The 20,149-nt window shown below is 43.3% G+C and overlaps 1 protein-coding gene across 2 annotated transcripts in view; it reads left to right on the top strand.

Moving 5' to 3' along the window:
• The window catches only part of CRY1 (cryptochrome circadian regulator 1), a 78,247-nt gene that overhangs the window by 57,406 nt on the left and 692 nt on the right, over nucleotides 1-20,149 (top strand). The window contains exons 8-14 of one of the 2 annotated variants that reach the window (XM_050926576.1): nucleotides 7,681-7,832; nucleotides 7,936-8,138; nucleotides 8,911-9,012; nucleotides 10,403-10,498; nucleotides 11,573-11,644; nucleotides 11,728-11,832; nucleotides 13,435-20,143. In XM_050926576.1, the coding sequence (XP_050782533.1) occupies nucleotides 7,681-7,832; nucleotides 7,936-8,138; nucleotides 8,911-9,012; nucleotides 10,403-10,498; nucleotides 11,573-11,644; nucleotides 11,728-11,828 (726 nt within the window). In that variant the 3' untranslated portion in view covers nucleotides 11,829-11,832; nucleotides 13,435-20,143. Of the gene's footprint in view, nucleotides 1-7,680; nucleotides 7,833-7,935; nucleotides 8,139-8,910; nucleotides 9,013-10,402; nucleotides 10,499-11,572; nucleotides 11,645-11,727; nucleotides 11,833-13,434; nucleotides 20,144-20,149 lie in introns of those variants that run through there. The other variant, XM_050926566.1, reaches the window with a different exon arrangement.

The raw sequence follows: 20,149 nt of genomic DNA, 5'->3' as shown, positions 1-20,149 counted from the left end.
TATAACGCGGTTTCATCTATAACGCGGTAAGATTTTTTGGCTCTCGAGGACAGCGTTATATCGAGGTAGAGATGTAGTACCAAATCTTCCTAAAACTGGAGACATGGCCATTCGGAGTACAAAGTTGTGTCAGTCTCATTGTTATTATTTGCATCATTCTTTGTTCAGTCCTTGCTTTTGTTTGTGTTTGAGATAATAAAACTAAATTTCTAAATATGGTTACAATTTTTTAAACTAATTACAGTTGTAAACAAAGTTTTTACTATTTGAAACTTGAACATTAATACATTTGCTGGTGGTGGTGTAAGTTCACTTATAATATCTCTTCTAATTCTTTTTTTTAAACTATTGAGTTGTGTTCACATCCTTCTTCCTGTTTCACATGTAAACAGCGCTCTTGGTTATGCAAGTAATTGCATGAAAAATCCTAAGGCAGCTTGTCTTATGCAGTTTATACATGTGTAAATTGTATATCCGTATGCCTGTAACATACAGCTTTGTGCATTTGTTTGTGCGTATTACAGTTATTACTTAGCCTACCCTTGGAGTAAATAACCCAAGGTAGAGAGGAACATATTTATGTAGTACAAGAAGAAATAAATGATACCTCTCTGTACCAGTGAGAGTGAATCTCTCCTGCTAATTCTAGGTCCTGTGTTACACAATCTTAGCAAGTGTGCTTGAAGGGGAGCATCTAGTGGACCAGTTGTGTACTTACATTTTGTCTCTCATCAGCAGAAGCTGGTCCAGTAAAAGATATTACCTCATCCACTCTGTATCTCTAAACTTATTAGATTGGTAGCCACTTTAATTTTAAAATGCTTAAAAAGCATTTCAACTAAATATTTTTGAGAAAATACATAACTAATTTTTTTAATAAAAAGGCATAGTTGCAGGTATTCAGGTAATGGTTTATAGGGTTTTTTTTAATATATTCTTTAAATAGCTCTTGTTAACTGATACTGATTGAACTCTACTTTTTAGCTTTCTGAAGTGTTCTAATAGTGAATTTGGAATGAAGTATTAAATGCAAGTTTAGCAAGAAGAGACCTAATAACCCCTACCCTCCCACACACATTTTTTTGCTGTGTATTAAACTTTACTATTTTATTTCTGATTTCTAGCAGAACATGTTAATTCTAGTCATGGGTCACATTAATATTTGTGGTTTAGTATTGTCCTGGGAAGGGAATTAGATTGTTTGTTTGTTTGTTAGTTATATAGAACATCTTGTGATTAAGTTTTTTAAAGGAAAAGTAACTACTCACTGAATACTTTTAAAATGTGTGCTAAATAAGAATATATGTATTGAAAAGAAACTTTCAAAGCAACTTTAGAAAACCTTTTCACTATTTTAGTATTTTCCTTCAAGGAATAAGATTCTCTCTCTTTCAGACAACAATCTTAATGATGCATCTAAGCAGGGGAGCTTGTTTTATGCAAGTTAGGCTTGATCAGATGGGCTTTCTCTATAGAAAGCACTGGAAATTTGAAATTCTACTTTGTGTCCTCTACAACTGTGTAGTCCCTCTCTTGGCACTGGTGCAGCAGGACAGTAGAATCTTCTAGTAGAAGTGCCAATTAGGCACCCACACTCTCCCGCACACCGCATCTGGTGCTCAAGTATGTTCTGAGGGTGAGATTTAAAGAGGTTGTGACACTATTGGCACCTCCATTTCCTTCCAGCTGCAGCACTAAAAGAATGTGAACCAACAGATCTCATGATCCACTGATACTTATTGCCTGTATCTTAGTGTAATGTTGTTAGTTAATAGTTTTATAGTTAGTAGTCTATAGTTAGTTTTTACTGTAACCTATAAATTAGGTTAGATTTAGATTAGATCGTGGATTTAAGGAAAAGCTTTATTTTTCAGTATGGTTGATCCAGTATGAAGAAACACAGGTTCAAGCAATGCGTGTTTTGCCCAGAGGTCTTCCTGGTATCTGACCTGCAGGTTCAGTGTTTTAAAATGTTTTGGAGGGAGCCATTACCCATCTATAGCACATTCACATCTTGGGCTGGCAAAGAAAAAGGAAAGGGATTGGTCCTGGCACTAAGTTCCAGTTCCAGATTGGTGGATTTGACCAATTCTAAACCCTCTGATATGACTCAAATTAATGCGTTATTTTGTGGAACTGGTTTCCGACTTTCTCATGACTCTCCTGATAAGAGACTGAGATGGGATACTAAATGCAGAAAATCTCCAGCATCTGTTCCACAATCTAAGACCCTCAACTGGATCGTTAAGAAGGGGCTTGTCACTACTTTACATGACCCAGATGCCTATCATGGTCACTTCACTTGCTGCTTCAGTATTGGATCCACAGATGTAGAGCCAGATCCCACGAGCATACCTGGGATCTGATCATTTTCAGATAAGAATTTCCATTCTTGGCACCTTATATTCTGAACAAAGGATATAATGAAGGATTGGAGTGACCAGCTGGATTGCCCTATATGGCCTTGGAGTCATTAGCCATATTGGTCAACCTTAGCTTACTACTGTCACTTTATGAAGCATGAATCTTCAGTCCTGGTACATCTTTCACCAGAACCGAGGGGCCTGGGTCTGACACCTACAGAATTTTCTCCATCCTTGCTACAGGAGACACTATTTGATGAAGAGCATCAGAGAACATCTCCTCTACAGAAATTTCAACAACAAGATATGTAGCCTGGACAGTGGCTCACCTCCTGATGAAAATGTGGGTGTAATTGCAACATTGTCTCCTGAGGATGTGATTTTAATTTCACGAGCTAATGGATAGGGTGGTATCAAGTTTAAAATTACCATTAGTAGCTTAGGAAGAAACCACGCATCCAGTTTTTGACATTTTGGGCTCTGTTGTAAAGAGTAAGATCTCATTGCTCATTTTGGAAGATCTCTAGCATCTATAAAAATATCTCTGGTCCAATACATTTTCATCACTCAGCTTAAAAACAGGCAGATAAATTATGTCAGGTCCCAATGAAGGGTTCTCCTATTTTCATGTGCACCCTCAGCCTAATTCACTAGTGGTAGCAGTAAGTTCAGTGATCCAGATCAGGTCAATGTTTGACTTCTTCAGCTCCTTAAGACAGAGAGGGGAAAAAAGTTGGATGGACTCTCCAGGGAGAAAATTATTTTTGCCAGCTTCTTTAAACATGCATGTGGCCAATTAACAAGCAGTAATGGCCAAATATTAATTTAACTTCTGGGAGAAGATCTCAGTGTTAACCAAGAAACTCTCAGAGGATCAGAGAAGCTTAACAACCGCTCTCATTAAGAAGAGCCAGAATGTGGCAAAACATGCCCTTAGGGCATTGTTTGATGTTTCTGACACCGCTACAAGAGCTATGGCATCAGCAGTAGCTCTCCACAGATATACATGATCTTCATCTTTGCCTGTGGAAACAAAGACAAAAATTAAGGGTTTACCTTTTGAAGGAAACGGGCTGTTCAGTTCAAAAACTGCTGAAGTGCTGGAGAAAATGGACACACTCTCCACTGCGAGATCTATGGGGTTACCAGGGCCGGCTCCAGGCACCAGCATTCCAAGCAGGTGCTCGGAGCGGCAGTCTGCAAGGGGTGGCAGTCAGGTTGTGTGTGCCTCCAAGCAGCGTGCCAAATTGCCACCGTGGACAGTGGGGGAAGTCCGTGGGCTGTTAGGGCGTGTAGTGAGGCAGTGTGGCTCCCCTCCGGCCCAGAGAGGAAGAGCCCAGACGGAGGCCAGAGTGGGCGGGGCTAAGGAACTCTAAGCCCACCCCTCAAAGGGTCAGACGCCGACCCGGAACTATAAAGGCCGGCCCTCAGAGCTCAGTCAGGCCCCAGCAGCCAGAGAGAGCAGACTTCCCGTAGGGAGCTCGAGACTGGGAAACTCCTGCGGCCTAGGCCGGCTGCCTCAACTGGTCGGAGCTCCCCCGTGCCCTCTGCCCGGTGGAGCCCCCAGAGTTTCCCCGCACCTGCTACCCGGAGGAACTCCCGGAGCTGCCCTGGCCAGACTATCCGGAGGAGTTGCCGGACCTACCACCCCGCCCCAGCCGCGACAAGACCATGCTCATGGACCCTGCAGAGGCCGATGTTAGGGCCCGGGTAGGTCCTGAGGTGGCGTTCGGAAGTAGCCCCGGGGCAGCCTATGTCAGTGTGTTGCAGCCAGGATCCCCACTGACTGAGCAGTGGGTCATTGGCCTCTGCTAGAGCCCCAGGCTGGGACGCAGTGGAGTGGGAGGGCCTGCGTCCCCCCTGCCACCCCAGTCCAGGGTGGCAGACTCCCCCTCTCCCTGGCCTGACGAGGCCGAAGCCAGTGTTTGCTGCCCCGCCCTGACCTGGGGCCGGGCCTTAAACTGTTACTGTTGCTCAGCCCTGCCCAAAGGCCTGAGCCCCTTGCCCCACAGGGCAGGCAATTGTCGCGAGGACTGCCGGGCTAATTTCCCGGATCCACCTGTGCGTAGTGGGCCAGCGTGGCTCCCCTTATCCCCTCAGAGAGGGTCGAGCCCCGGCCGCACTCATGTACAGGGTGGCACACGTGTTTCTGTGGCGGCATCAATTTGGCAGCAGCTTCTATGTTCAGCTGTGCGTGGCAGTGCAGCTTCTGTCTTCCAGCTGAGGAGAGAAGCTGCTGCCGAATTGCCGCCACCGCAGAAATGCGCATGCCGCCCTAACGGTGCACGGACTGCCCCAGCCATTAGCGGTGGCAATTCAGCACACTGCTTGGGGCGGCAAAAACCGTAGAGCCAGCTCTGGGGGTTACTACCTCCTTATTGTAGAAGGACATCTGCATTTATCAAATTTCAGAAACAATACACTGGACTCTTGCTAAAACGCGGGATTTGGGATCCATGCCAAGTACCGGGTTATAGCGGGGACCGCGTTAAAATGAAATTATATTTTTGTGACCGAAATTTCAATACAGGTATATGTAGTTGTGTATTTCTAGGTTTATAGCGCGCTAACAATAGCATCAAAACTTGGAACTGTCGCAAAAAACAAGTCTACAAGATACATTACTCACCACGGGCGTCAGTGGAAATTGCGTTTTGAAATGAAGTGATTTTAATGAATTTGGTTAAATGCTTTGTGTACTTTGTTTTGATTGTCTGCTTTCAAGCGCCATGAACTTCCATCTTCACGTATGGAATGCCATGGAGAAAATTATGTACTGTGTATATATATAAAAATGGATATAGACATTTTTGTAGCACTGATTACCTTCACATCCATAAAGTATAGAAAACCTTAGAAAATAAGCTCCTACTTGAAGGAAACAGTAAATGAGGGAAAAAAGTGTTGCTTTATTAGAGATTTAAAGTGGACATTACAATAAACTAGTTTACTTTTTCTTTAAAAAGTCGGTGAGTTGCTTTTGCTTTTTTCTGCTGTGCTGCTTCCGCTTAGCAAACTGTAAAAGACTACATAGTTGCATAATTTTTATAGGCTCAACATCTTGCGTTTCAAACTCCTGTGGCGTGAGTTTTTCTATAGAGTTTTAAGTCTTCCAAGAGATTTATTTATTTCATATGCTGGTAACTTTAAAGGTAAAGTCATTTCTCTCATTCCCCCTGTCTAGATAGATTAGTGCATTTAAGAATGTTACAGAAGAGCTTCTTTCACCATTCCTAGCCTGGCCAGAGCTCATTCTACTAGAGCAGTAATTTACATCTATGGCTTTTTATAAACATTGCCCTTATTGAGATATGCAAAGCTGCTACGTGGAGGTTGTTTACATTTGCACAAAGCATTATGCATTGGATATGGCATCCCAGTTGCACACCCAGTTTGGTAGAGTGGTGCTCCAATCCTTGTTTAGTTAAAACTCTGCATCCCTCTATTCAATTTGCTGTACTGCTTGCAAGACTATCCCAAGAGTGGAGATACGCTGAGGACACTCAAAGAAGAAATGAAGGTTACTCACTTGTAACTGGAGTTCTTTGAAATGGGCTCTGCATGTTCATGCTCCCTGACCACCTTCCCCACTCCTGCAGAATCCAAATTAAAATATCTTGGATTTTCTGCTCTAGGAGTGGAAGGAACTGAGGGGGCAATGTTGCCATGCCCCCTTTAAACTCTCACCATCAGAATGCGCTTGTAGACAAGCGGACTCACCCCTGCGGCGCCTCCTGGTGGTGACTCCTAGGAATTAGATCGTTCCAGCTCTGGAGTGCTCTCTGCAGGCTGATGATCCGCCTGTCCTCTGGCCCCTGTGTCCCTCCCTGGACCCGGTGCCCTTTTACATGGGGTACTAGTACCCGCTCAGTCTTAGGGTCTCCCCTCCCTGGGGAACCCCCACCCACTATCCCCACCTTGCCTTAGTATAAGGCAACTACCAGTCATCATCTAGCCCCACGCCCTGGGGCAGGCTGCAGTATCAGCCTACTCATCGCTGGCAAGGAGGGTTTGGACCTGCTGCCTTGGCCTACCCCTAGGCTGCCCTCTGCAACGCAACCCCCAGTACCTATTAGTCCAATGCTAGGCCAGGGCCTGGGGCTTTCCAGGCTAGAGCTCCCCAGCTCCTCTGCCTTTCCCCAGCCCTGCTCCACTCAGGTACCTTATGTCCAGCTTCCTGCAGCCAGGCCCATCTCTCTCTATAGCTAGAGGGAGAGTGTTTGCTCCTGGCTTCCCTGGCCTTATTATAAGGCCCTGTTGCTCAGTTTGGGGTGTGGCCCCGGCTGCAGCCACTTCCCCCAATCAGCCAGGGTTTTACCTTGCCCTTTGCAGGACTTTTCCAACCCCTTCCAGGCTGGAGCGGGTGGTCACCCCGCTACAGTGCTCAAGTGCTAGACAGGGTGAGCAGGGGAACACGGGTGCCTAATGAGCACTGCTAACACATGGTTCTACCATCCTGCATTGGTTGGCATGAGTCCCAAGGATGTGATTATGCAGTGTTGATCTCTAAGAACTCCAGTTGTAAGTAAGTAACCTTCATATGTCAAAGCTATTAAGTTCTAGAATTTTTTAGAATAAGTAATTATTAAATGTTAACTTCACCTTGAATGGTCTCTTGCAACATATGTTACCTCATGTATAACAGTCTGTTCCATGTAGCTGTGACACTGAGTACCTTTCCCAGACCTGAAGAGCACTGTGTAAGCTCAGAAGCTTCTGTCTTTCACTAAGAGAAGTGATCCAATAAAAGATATTACCTCACGCACCTTGTCTCTCCAATTATTAAGTTAACTGTTAAGTTAATTGAAACATCTTCCAAAAAATTATGCAAATTAACTTTCCCACTAGAAAGCATTAGGAAATTAATGTAGCTTTCTAGTAGAGTATGTACGGAGCTAACTGGGAAAGAAAATTCCACCCCTGACCAGAGACATTGTGACCTAGTGAATAGAGCACAGCACAGGGATTCAGGAGACTTAGGTTCTATTCCTAACTCTGCCACTGGCGTACTTAGGTGACTTTGAGCGAGTTATTTCACCGTTCTTTGCCTCAGTTTTCCATCTGTAAAATGGATTTGTGCAAAATATGTCCAACTTCTGTGCTATAGAAGCCAGACATACCTCTTTTCCACTATCCCACTTGAATGGACCTATAAAGAAGTACTTGTGTAAGTATTGAGCACTTTTTGGATGTTACCAAGTCTGGGCAAATGTCAGAAAATACAGGATTTCAACATTTAAGAGACAAGTTTCCTTACTGACATCTTGATAGCTGAGCAATGCATATTTAGAATAACTTGATACTGTTATTTCTCAAGGTGTTTGAAGAATTGCTGCTTGATGCAGATTGGAGTGTAAATGCTGGAAGCTGGATGTGGCTTTCCTGTAGTTCATTTTTTCAGCAGTTTTTTCACTGCTACTGTCCTGTGGGTTTTGGCAGAAGAACTGATCCTAATGGGGACTACATCAGGTAATCTCACATACAGTCCTCCCCGTTAACATACAACCATCATTAAAGTTGCCTCAGTTTCAAAGAGCTGTGTGTTTTAAACTATACTTTTTTTTCTTTAAAGACGTTATTTGCCTGTACTTAGAGGTTTCCCTGCAAAATACATATACGATCCTTGGAATGCCCCAGAGAGCATCCAGAAGGCTGCAAAATGTGTAATAGGAGTTCATTATCCTAAACCAATGGTAAATCATGCAGAGGCAAGCCGCCTGAATATTGAGAGGATGAAACAAATCTACCAGCAGCTTTCACGATACAGAGGATTGGGTATGACTGTAGTCTCCTTCATGTATTTGAGGTTTTTTCTCGCCTTCAAGTTGTGACAACCCATTCTGTAGCCATGGTGGCCAGATATGAGCCCAGTGTCAGAGTCGGCCTAGTTAACTGACTAGAGTGGATTATAAGAACAGTGTATCTGCATCTGCCTAGGGAGTTAGAACTGAAGCTTCTTTTATGGTCATGTCATCTCCAGGGCATCAAATTAGTCTTGTACAGATTAATTTAACTGCCAGATAGAACTATTGCATGAAAAAGTTACAGTGGAAAAGGTCTCGCAACCTTTAACTGTACATCTGCTATTCGCAAACATGGTGGTTTATCTTGAGAAATTAATTTTAACCCTTTGTTTACATTCTTCCATCTATTTAAAAAAGTCCATTTCTCCCACTGTTGTGCAACATGTGCATTTGTTGACACCTGCCTGTCCAAATAATGGCTGTAATCCAGGGATACAGGGTATGCATAGATATGACGTAACTTGTGATGTCTTTTGCACTAAAATGTACCATATTTAACATAGGCAATTAAAGTTTCTTGCAAAAATAATACTGACTTTTTGATAAGTAAAATAATTATAATCTAAAATTTCTTGGGCAGATATTCCAATTTATAGTAGAGGGGGAAAAAAATAATTCTCTCCACTGATGAAGTTAAACTATTAAAGAAAATACTGTTGGGAGACAAGGGAAGATATATACTAAATCAAAATATATTTGCTTGCCTCAATATTGTTGACAATGAATTTTGTTTCCTTGATAAGGTCTTCTTGCAACAGTGCCTTCTAACCCAAATGGAAATGGAAATGGTGGCCTAATGGGATATTCACCAGGAGAAAACATCTCTGGTTGTAGTAGTGCAAGTGGTAAGTAAAATCTCCTGTTCTAACGAAAGTATTGGAACTGACAAGTTGCCCAAATTCCTTAAGTGAGCCCCTTAACATGCTATTATGTAGAAACAGCTGCCCACGCGAAAACAGTTTTGTGAAAACTGCTCATAAGAATGTTTTCAGATCCACTCTTCCACCATAGTTAATTTTTGCATGGTTAGATAAATGCGGATAAGCCGCTCATCTGAAGAATCGGTATATTCAACGTTAAGTAAGTAAACCTTTAGAGAGGAATGTTCTAACCCTTTTAAAATTATTAATACATTTCAAGCAATTCTCCAAAACATTTGTACATCTGTTTCCCTCCTAGGAATCAGAAATACCTTGTGACAGTGGTAACATCATAGATTAACTCAGACTGTAAATTCTTTGAGGCAAGGCCCATTTTTGCTATATTTGTACCATGCCTAGTACTTTGGGGACTGGATACTCTAGGCACCACCACAATATAAATAATGATGGTAAAATATCCCCAACATACGTACAATACACAGGGCCAGCTCTAACACTTTTGCCGTCCCAAGCAAAAAAAAAAAAAAGCGCCGCTCTGCTGCAACACTCCCCTGCGTGAGCGCCATGCCGGAAAACCCCGCCCCCCCGAGCGTCGCCCCGCCCAAGCCCCCCCCCAGCACAGCCCAAGCCCCCGCCCCCCCACAAGCGCCGCCCAAGCGCGCGCACACAGCGCGCTGCCGGGCCAACCCCAAAAAAAACCCCTCCAGCACCGCCCAGCCGAACCAAAAAAAAACAACAAACCCTGAGCACCGCCCCACCCCAAGTTGCCGCCCCAAGCACATGCTTGGTCGGCTGGTGTCTGGAGCCGGCCCTGACAATACATAATGTATAACTTTCAATTGGGTTTTAATGAAAAATATTTTTAGCCTACAGACATTTTTTTTAGGTGATGTACAGATGCTAGTATTTTATATACAGAATATAGGGAATAATAAAAAACATGCTTGAAACTTAAACATCAAAGGCAAAACTTGTAAAGGGGTTTCAGTCCAGCGTACAAAATGAAGGGACGATCTTGCATTATCAAATTCGCGTGTACGTAAACTGCATTTGTATTTTTCCTATCCGGAATTTGAGTCACCTACCTGGTTGGTGCACAGAGAACTGAATTTGTTTGAGCAATACCTTGGACATACAAAATTTTTCCCATAATTTTAGAGGTTACATTAAAAAAAATCTTCAAAAATTTGACCCTACGGAACCCTTTATTGCTTTAGAATGCACTGTTCAATCATTCCCATTTTGTACAAGACAAAAGTACGTATTTCAAACATTACACTTAATTATTTATTAAATGTTCAAACTGTGCTGTATTCTGTGCTGAAAATATTTTTTTAAAATGTCCTTTTTTCAGGAGCTCAAATGGGAAGCAATGATGGTCATACAGTGGGCGTTCAGACATGTTCCCTAGAAGACTCACATGCAGGTTCAAGTGGAATTCAGCAACACGGTATTATTTAGCAAATAAAGTGTGTTCAGTGACATTCTCACGATTCTTGAAATTGTTAAAATCCTAAAAATATCTCTGATATTTTTTTACTGGTGACAGCAGAATTCTAAGTTGAGCTTGGCTCACTTTTCTTTGTTGATACATAAATGTGTAATGATTATCATTTAGCATGATATTAATTTGTGGCCTCAAATACAAAGAGCTGTCTCCAGAATCAAGTCACGGACTCTGTTTGTTTGTTTTCAGAGTTGGGGTAAGGATATTTTACAATAGTCTTTCGTGGGATACCAGCACAGAAATCAGAGGTCTCTGTTTGTCTCCTTTTACAAATAACACCTAAGATCACTACAGCTGAGAGCTTGAAGGAAGTAAAATTTCCATTTGTTTACTTTGTGCATTTGACAGCAATTTGTGTAGAGTCCACTGTTTGTATGGGTGAACAGGCACGAGAAATATTATTTTTTTTAAAGAGTTAGAAATACAGTTGCTGTCAAATAGGTATCCACATCACAAAATCATTACCCGACTTGGCTTCGCATTGTAATCTGAGCAGGAGTTGAGGGTTGACAGAACAGATGTGGAGACAGGACTTTACTCTCACTCCTTACAGGCCTCCAGAACATGGCTGAAGCAAATGTTTGGGCAGAATAGGAAAACTTGCCCTTGCTTCTGTAGTACATGTTCTCTTGATGTATCGAGGGCTGTTGGGCAATTTACATGAAACAGAAAATTCTGGTTCATCCCAGTTTAGTTGTGCTGTTGACTCCTGTTATCTTAAGAGAATAGTAAAAAGGATGATTGGGTGGTGTCAAAACTGAAGTTTGTAGCAGTTAGAAAAGGGGTGGGGGGTGGGTGGATCGGTGGGTGGGGGTGCGTGTGTTTGTGTAGAACCTTTTAGTACCAGACGGTGTCTGCAAACAAGAATGGTGTCTGGCCAGACTTCTGTGTTTGGGAGTTCAAGGTTTGGCTCCTCTTGTTCATACAAAAATTTAATGGATACAAGTCTATAACTGTGATTAAATAAAAGGAAAACACAGGAATGATTTAAGTAAATGTGTACTGTGTTTTTAACAGGTTATTCTCAAGGCAGCAGTATTTTACATTATGCCCAGGGAGACCATCAGCAATCACATTTACTGCAACAAGGTGACTTATGTTTTAAAAGATATCATTTGGATACATAAAAAGCAAACTAGTTTCTCATGTTAGGTGTTGATTTCCTTTTTCAGGAAGAACAGGAAGCACTGGTGTCAGCACTGGGAAACGCCCAAATCCGGAAAAGGAAACTCAGAGCATTGGGCCGAAAGTCCAGCGACAGAGCACTAATTAGATTGGTAAGAAAGGAGAATTCTAAAACATCTTGTTAGTGAGCTAAATTACTATATACTGTTTACACCCATTAATATACAATATGTGTGCCATTGCATGGTATAAAGGGGAACAAATATACATAACTTATGACTGAATGTGGCTGAAAAGGTACAGCAGCTGTGCTCTGCTTTTTCGTGCACACAATTGCGGTGGGAGTAGAAGGCCAAAAATCAAGTTCTTCTTTGAATGCTGGTCCCTATGTGTATTCTATTGTGGGTGTGCATGCGCCTTAGACTAGAGAAATTTTGAAAGCAGTATCCATAGGTCAGGGCCTGTGCCTGTACTCTCTTCATGCTCTGCACCAAGTATATAAGGGATGGGGAGGACTGATGGCCTCTTCAGTTCTTCTTACCGCACCATGGCCTAAATCTGAGTCGCCAGTGCAGTGCCGTTTGTTTCCCTTGAGCCTGATCCTTAAAAACTGTAAATATATAAGAGCTTACCTGTTTTATCTTTAGTATAGTTAGTGTTTTTAATAATTCTGTTAGTATAGCAATGGATAGCTCAATGGATAGGTAAAATCCTCTCCTTGGGGACTTGTGTGCATCCCAGAATGTGAATTAGATTATGTCTAGATTATCTGGCTTTAAAAGCTTTATCTCTTGTCCTTGCACCCCTTTCTGGTCAGTGACAACCACCAGTGCTGCCTGTACTGCTTTGGGGAAGTGCCTGTCTCTTCCAGGTGCAGTATCTGTCACTCCTTTCCCACTACTACCTTAGGTTCTATGGAAGATTCAGCAGCACAGACAGTTCTGGTTTCGAAGCCTCCTACAAATGTCATCCTGCCTGCCTATCAGCATTCAGTTCATCCTCTCATTTATTGATTATTTATTTATTTATTTTATTATTTTTTTGAAAGGCCTGATTAACATTTCCCTTCTGTGTCTGCTCCTGTACCTGTATGGGATTTAAACTCGTCCTCTCCAAACACAAGGGACTCCCTTTTGAGCCTCTGGCTTACAACTTCATTATCTTTGTCTATGAAGATGACCTTTTTGGTGGTAATTACTTCTGTCAGGAGAGTTTCAGAATTTCAGGTTATTCTGGCTGGCCCTCTTTTCATGGCCTTCCATATGGACAAGGTTTCCCTTAGGATACGCCAGAAGTTTATGCTTAGGGTAATGTCAGCTTTTTATTTAAACCAATCAATCTTCCAGTAGTGTGTTTTTCCCAAAACCTCATTTGTCTAAAACTAAGGGAAAAAGTTATATGTGGGATGTTCGTAGAGCCCGGCATCCTACTTGGACCATACTAGATCTTCAGGACTTCCCTCAGGTTTTTTGTAGCCTTTGCTGAGAGCATTAAGGATCAATCCACGTTGCCTTGGCTAATCTCACTGGATTTCTGACTGCATTAAGCTCTGCTACAATCTTGCTAAAATCTCTCCTCCACCAAGAGTAATAGCTCAGTCCACTTCATCAGCTTTTCTCAGCAATGTTCCAATAGCTGTTGTATGCAAGACAGCAGCATGATTGTCTGTGCATAGCTTTTCCACTCATTATGCCATCACTCAAGTCTCCTGTAATGATACCAGTTTAGTAACAGACTTGCCAATCTCTCTTCAGATGATCCAAAGTCCCTCCACCTGTAAGGGAACTGCTGATGAGTCACCTACAGTGGAATGTATAGGTGCACTCGAAGGAGAAAAAGGTTATTTACCAGTATAGTAACTCTTGTTCTTCAAGATGTGTTGTGCACACATACATTTCATGATCCTCCAACCTTCCAAACTACTTAGGACATTACATACAGCGATGTGAAGGAACGGAGCAGAAGGCGGCAGATACTCCGCTTGTATAATCTCACCTGAAGGCATGAGGAGATCAGGGGAGGATGCACTGCCTGGTTATGCTGCTGCACTGAGCACACAAACATCTACAGTGGAACGTATGTGTTTACAACACGTCTCAAAGAACAACCGTTACCATACGGATAAGTAACCATTTTTTCTTGCTAGTTTAGATTCTTCTAACTCTCAAGACAGTGGATCTTTCCCATAGTTTGCCACAGGTTCACCTGGAACAATCAGTGCGTGTCCCCCACCATCAGGGATTTATTCAATCTTTACTCACCCACCAACAGCCAGTTTCCAGAAAGTTCTGATCAGAATCTTTCTGCCGGTAAGAAAACCAACCGCTTGCTGGGACCTTAATTTAGTACTTTCATGTCTTACTAACCCACTCTTTTTGAACTAATAGCTATGTGTTTCACATCTCACCTGTAGATAAATGTTGCCTTCCTCATTGCTATCACCTTGGCCAGAAAGGTAGGTGAACTTGGGGTCCTAATGGCCATACACAATATCCCATAAGGACAGAGTCTCTATATCCAACAACTACATCCAAAATTTACTCATAAAATTGTTCTATCATTTCATATAAACCAGTCATTTCATTTACCTGTGCCTTTTCAAAGCCTTGTGCCTTTAGTGAGGAGAGGAGACTTAATTCTCTTGACTAATTATGAGCATGGTGATTTTTACCTGCAGAGAACAAAACCAATCAGAAAAGCCATCTAGACTGTTCATTTCTATTCCAGAGTGAGTTTAAGGTCAAGCTATATCTTCTCAATGGATCTCTGGGTATATCCTATTCTCTTACCAGATGGCACAGCTTCCTCCCTCACATGGGGTAAAGATTTACTATGCAAGGGAACAAGCAGCCTCAGAAGCATCACTTCAAGAAGCATCCCTGCTTAGCATTTGCAGAACAACCTACATGGAGTTTCATCCACACATTCATAATGCATTATTTCTGGGTCCAAGACTGCCGTTGACTTATCCTTTGGGGCAGTGATTCTACAAGCAGCTATACCACCTGTGTTCTTGCACCCACCTGCTCTCTGAGTACTGCTTGTCAGTTATCCGTAGGGACCAGCACTCAAAGAAGAAAGGGAAATTGCTTACCTTGTTGTAACTGAAGTTCTTCAAGATGTGTAGTCCCTATTTGTCTTCCACTTCCCAACCTCCTTCACCTCTTCTTCAGAGCTTGGCAAGATTCACAGTAGAGAAGAAACTGTGAAGAGGCAGTTGGTCTGCCCCACTCCTTATTCCCTCACAATAGAGCACAGGAAGAGTAGTGGTGCAGGCATGAACCAATAGACACTACTTGCAAAACTTCTCTGGTCTCAGGTGCATGGAACGCATGCGTACTCACAGTGGAATAGATAAGGACCACGCATCTTAAAGAACTCCAGTTACAACAAGGCCCTGTAGACCCTTCCTGGACTCAAATGACACAGTTGCCCGATCCATTGCTACTGCAGTAGTAATGCGACATGTATCATAGTTGAACCTTTCAAAATTCCTAAGGAGGTGCAAAATACAGTCGAGGATCTCCCGGTCGAGGGACAAAAACTAATTTCTGAGTGCACGGACAACTCCTTACATTCACTGAAAGACTCCCAATCCACTCTAAAATCCCTCGGTATTACACACAGCAGCCAAAAAGAAGATTGGGAAAATATCAGCTGTTTCCACCATCTCATCCTTAGCCATACTACCAACAGCAGCAGTTTGACAACCAACACCGTTGTCACTGACTTCCCAACAGGCGCAGACAGTCGCCTGCATGAGGGACGCTGGCCCAAACACTCTAATAAGCAGCAAATTTGAAGATGTGATCAAGGTCCAGAAAACCTCCTGCCTGCTCCAGTTGCCCCTACCATCTGTAATGCCATCTACATACCGACAGTTTGGCAACTGCTTAGCTCCATTTTTACCATCTTGGATGCTCATTATCTCGGACAGATGGGTCCTGGAAATAGTAAAGGAAGGTTACTCCATTCCTTTCCTAGTTATGCCTTTCCTCCACCCCCCCTCCACATCCTTTTCAGGGATCCCTCTCAGGGGAGCCCATCCTGGAGGGAAAGATGAGATGACATCTTCAACTGGGAGCCATAGAATGAGTCCCTCCACAACACAAAGGATGTGGTTTTTACTCACTAATTCCTGGTACAAAAAAAGTCTGGTAGTTGGTGCTCCATCCTAGTCCTTCGCAATCTCAACAAAGTTTGTCAGACTACAAACTTTTGAAGATGGTCACCCTATTCACCATCATCCCAGCACTGGAACAGAGGGATTGGTTCTCGGCCCTCAACCTATAGGACGTATATTTTCATATTGCAGTAGACATCCTTCTCACAGACATTTCCTACAATTCATTGTAGGCCACAGTCGCTACCAGTACAGGATACTACCCTTTGGACTATCCACAGCTCTGTGAGGTTTTTCCCAAAGTACTTGCAGTGGTCGTGGCCTTCTTCTACAAACAAGGTATCGCCATTTCCCCGTATCTAGATGACTACCTTCTCAAAGTGCCATCCAAGACTGAAGCGCTCCAAACAGTCCACGCTACAAGGACCCTCTTTACAAAACTGGGCCTCCTTATCAATTTTGAAAAGTCCACACTAACTCCAGTGCAGACACTGGAATTCATTGACGCTCTACTCGATGTCAACCACGCAAGAGCATGTTTACTACCTCACAGGTTCCCAGAGATAACACAACTAGTCTCAACTACCCAAGCATGGCCCCAAATCCCAGCACATATATGCCTCCAATTTCTGAGACATATGGCTGCAGCTATGTTTCTGGTCAAAAACACGAGGCTGCACATGCAGTGTTTTCAGGGCTGGCTCCATACAGTATAACTTTCTCGCAAACACAGCATGCAGAAACTTCTGTCCATGCCAGCCCAGGTCAAGGAGTAACTACTGTGGTAGACTTGTCCCGACAATGTCTGTGCCGGAGTCCCTTTTCTTCAACCTCCACCTACCATGCTACTTACCACCAAGGCCTCCCTCCTTAGCTGGGGAACACATCTGTGCAAGCACACTATACAGGGCAGATGGATGCCCACTGAGGCCACCTTACACATCAACTTCCTGGAACTGAGGTCAGTCTGCAATGTCTGCCAATGTTTCCTACCACTCCTCAGAAACCAGGCTGTTTGAGTAATGACAGACAACCTTATTTGCATGTATTACATCAACAGGCAAGGAAGTGCCAGGTCCCATTCCCTGCACTCAGAAGTGATCAAGCTATGGAATGGGTGTATCCACGACAACATCTCCATCTCTGCTGCGTATCTCTCTGGACTTCAGAACGCGAGAGCGGATACACTGAGCAGAACCTTCTCACACGAGCACGAATGGCAGCTCGACATGAGAGCACTCTGACCCATCTTCCACCAATGGGGGTCACCCCACCATAGACCTTTTCACCACTCAGGAGAATGCCCACTGACTTCAGTTTTGTTCCAGAGCAGGCCTGGGACGCAATTCACTAGGGCAGGGGTTCTCAAACTGGAGATCAAGACCCCTCAGGGGTTGTGAGGTTATTACATGGGGGGCTGTGAGCTGTCAGCCTCCATCCCAAGCCCCGCTTTGCCTCCAGCATTTATAATTGTGTTATAAATCAAAACCACTTTTTTATATAAATATTTAAGGGGGATCATGCTCCATTCCCTTTCATATTGGACTACGCCCTTCAACTCAAACAGCACCTGGCTGCAGTTACCACATTCCACTGCCTTGTCAAGGGGTATTCAGTGTTTGCACACACCCTTGTCATACATTTTCTTAAAGGTATTTGAAACCTATACTCTGACATATGTCCCCCCATCCCATCCTGGGGCCCCAGCCTAGTCCTACGCTCTCTGACTAGACTTGCATTTGAACCAATGTCAACCCGCTCACTCCTTCATCTAGCAATGAAAATGGCCTTCCTCATCAGCACCATGTGTGGGAGAAATATCAGCTTTTATGGCATACCCATCATATACAATGTGTTATAGAGACAGTGACCCTCCATCCCCTCCCAAAATTCCTGCTGAAGTTAATGTCCTTCTGTCTAAACAAGCCTATATTACTCCTTCTTTTCCAAACCACACAATTACCAAGAAGCAGCTCACCACACATTAGATGCACATTGTCATTCTGTTTGGATAGAACCAAACTGTTCAGTAACTCGCCTTGCTTGTTCATATCCATTGCCGAACACGCTAAAGGCTCTGCTATAGCTAAACAATGCCTCTCTAAATGAATTTCACAGTGCATACGCCTGTCTTATGAACTTGACAATAAGCAACCACCTGGCTCTAACAGGATACATGCCACACGAGTGCTCTCAATCTCCATTGCATTCCTCAATAATGTTCCCATAATATATGCAGGGCTGCCGCATGGGCATCCTCTGATACATTCACCCGACATTATGCCATCTTGCAGGATTCCTCAGTGGACACCATTCTTGGACATACGGTCCTGTCCTCGGCGATACCAGCCACTCCGAAGCGCCAACCTTCCAGCTAGGGACACTGCTTTATAGTTACTTACAGTGATGGGGACATCACTCGAAGAAGAAGAGAGGATTACTCACCTTGTGCAGTAGCTGAGGTTCTTTGAGATATGTGTCCCCATAGGTGCTCCACTACAGCCCTCCTCCCCTCTGCTTTGGAGCATAGCGTTTGGGGTCGCCCCACACAGCAGTATTTATACTACCCGCGCACAATGCAGGGGAGGAGAGGTACTCATGTGCTGTCCAACGGGCAGTGCTATTGAAAATCTCTGACTCCAGACACAAAGGTGCTGCCACACCTGCAGTGTAGCACCTATGGGGACACACATCTCGAAGAACCTCAGTTATTGCACAAGGTGACAGGTTTCAGAGTGGTAGCCATGTTAGTCTGTATCAGCGAAAACAACGAGGAGTCCTTGTGGCCCCTTAAAGCAGGGGTGGGCAAACTTTTTGGGCTGAGGGCCACATCAGGGGTTTCAAAACTGTATGGAGGGCTGGTGTAGTGTATTAAATTGCTCCCCATAGGAATGTGCTACTAAGGGTACTGCTTGGTGCGCAGTAAGTGGCACATTTCTACAGGGAGCAATTTAATACGCTACACCTGGCAGTTCACACAGCTGCACTGCCTGGCAGGACCTCACAGCCCCACGGCCCAGAACGCTGGCGGCATGGTGAGCTGAGGCTGTGGGGGAGGGGCTGGGGGCTAGCCTCCGTGGCCAGGAGTTCAAGGGCTGGACAGGACGGGTGGCCTGCGGGCCATAGTTTGCCCACCTCTGCCTTAGAGACTAACAAATTTATTTGGGCATAAGCTTTCTGATGCATCTGATGAAGTCGGTTTTAGCCCACCAAAGCTTATGCCCAAATAAATTTGTTAGTGTCTAAGATGCCACAAGGAATCCTCATTTTCACACAAGGTGAGTAGCTCTCTCTTCTATCTAAGTTCACTCTTCATGAAACTATGTAAACTCTGAAGAACAACTTTGGACCCGCCTACTCTAGGGCTTGATGAGTGTCTCTAAACTCCTAGGTTAGGTATTACTGGCTTGAAAGTATAATCTCTGTTTTGTAATCTGAAATCAGTAAGTGGCTGCTGAGCTCCAATTAACCTCCTATTATTGCTTGGTCTATAATGCTGTAAATCACAAGTGTATTACAAAGAAAAAAAGTCTCTTTTAGGAATGTGACTCCTGTTGTATAGGTATTTGGAGAAGATACATGAATTCACATGAACCTAAATGAGATCCTATTGAAAGCAGTAGACTAGTCTAGTCATTGTATGTCCCAATGAATGAGATGTTGTCCCAATGGACAAGACACTATATATGCTATGAAACACTGATGGAAGGAGGTCTGCATGTCTCTCTTCTACATCATGTTTTTCTGTAGCTGCCGATTGGACTCTCAGCCACTCGGTGACAAGAAATTTTGAAAAAGTTGTGTTTTATTTTTTATGCGAACATTGTAGTCTAGTTTGGATGAACGTGTGTAAAGAAAGAAAGAAAACCTTTTTTCCCCTGTCAGAATTAATGGACTACACATCAGGATGTGTGTATGTTTGTTTACTTATTATTGGAGTTCTCCAAATATGTTGCTTTCACCAATCTATACACCTTTCTCCACGCCCTACGCACCTTTGGATTTCTTCCACAACTCCTGAAGAAATTCCCCATCTTTCAGTCTTTTGTGGTGAATTTTTCTTGTGAGCACAGTTACACTTTTGGGAGACCCTACTTGTCTAAAATGTCAGTTATCATTTTGTTTAAGATATATTATATGGTGTTCCTGGACTCTACTGAAATGTTGTCATTGTAAAATTGTAGTCAAATGTAATGTACACGTCATGGTAATCTAGTAAGAGGGCTATGTTTATTGGCCAGTTTACTGTAAAGATCATCATCAAAACATACATTTTATATGATAGTGTACCGGGATCTGCAAAAATATTATTCCTCAATTGATTACTTAATTTTTTTTTCCTACAG

Source organism: Gopherus flavomarginatus, chromosome 1 (assembly GCF_025201925.1).
Source record: "Gopherus flavomarginatus isolate rGopFla2 chromosome 1, rGopFla2.mat.asm, whole genome shotgun sequence".
Lineage (NCBI taxonomy): Eukaryota > Metazoa > Chordata > Testudines > Testudinidae > Gopherus > Gopherus flavomarginatus.
This window is presented reverse-complemented; position numbering and strand designations above follow the sequence as displayed.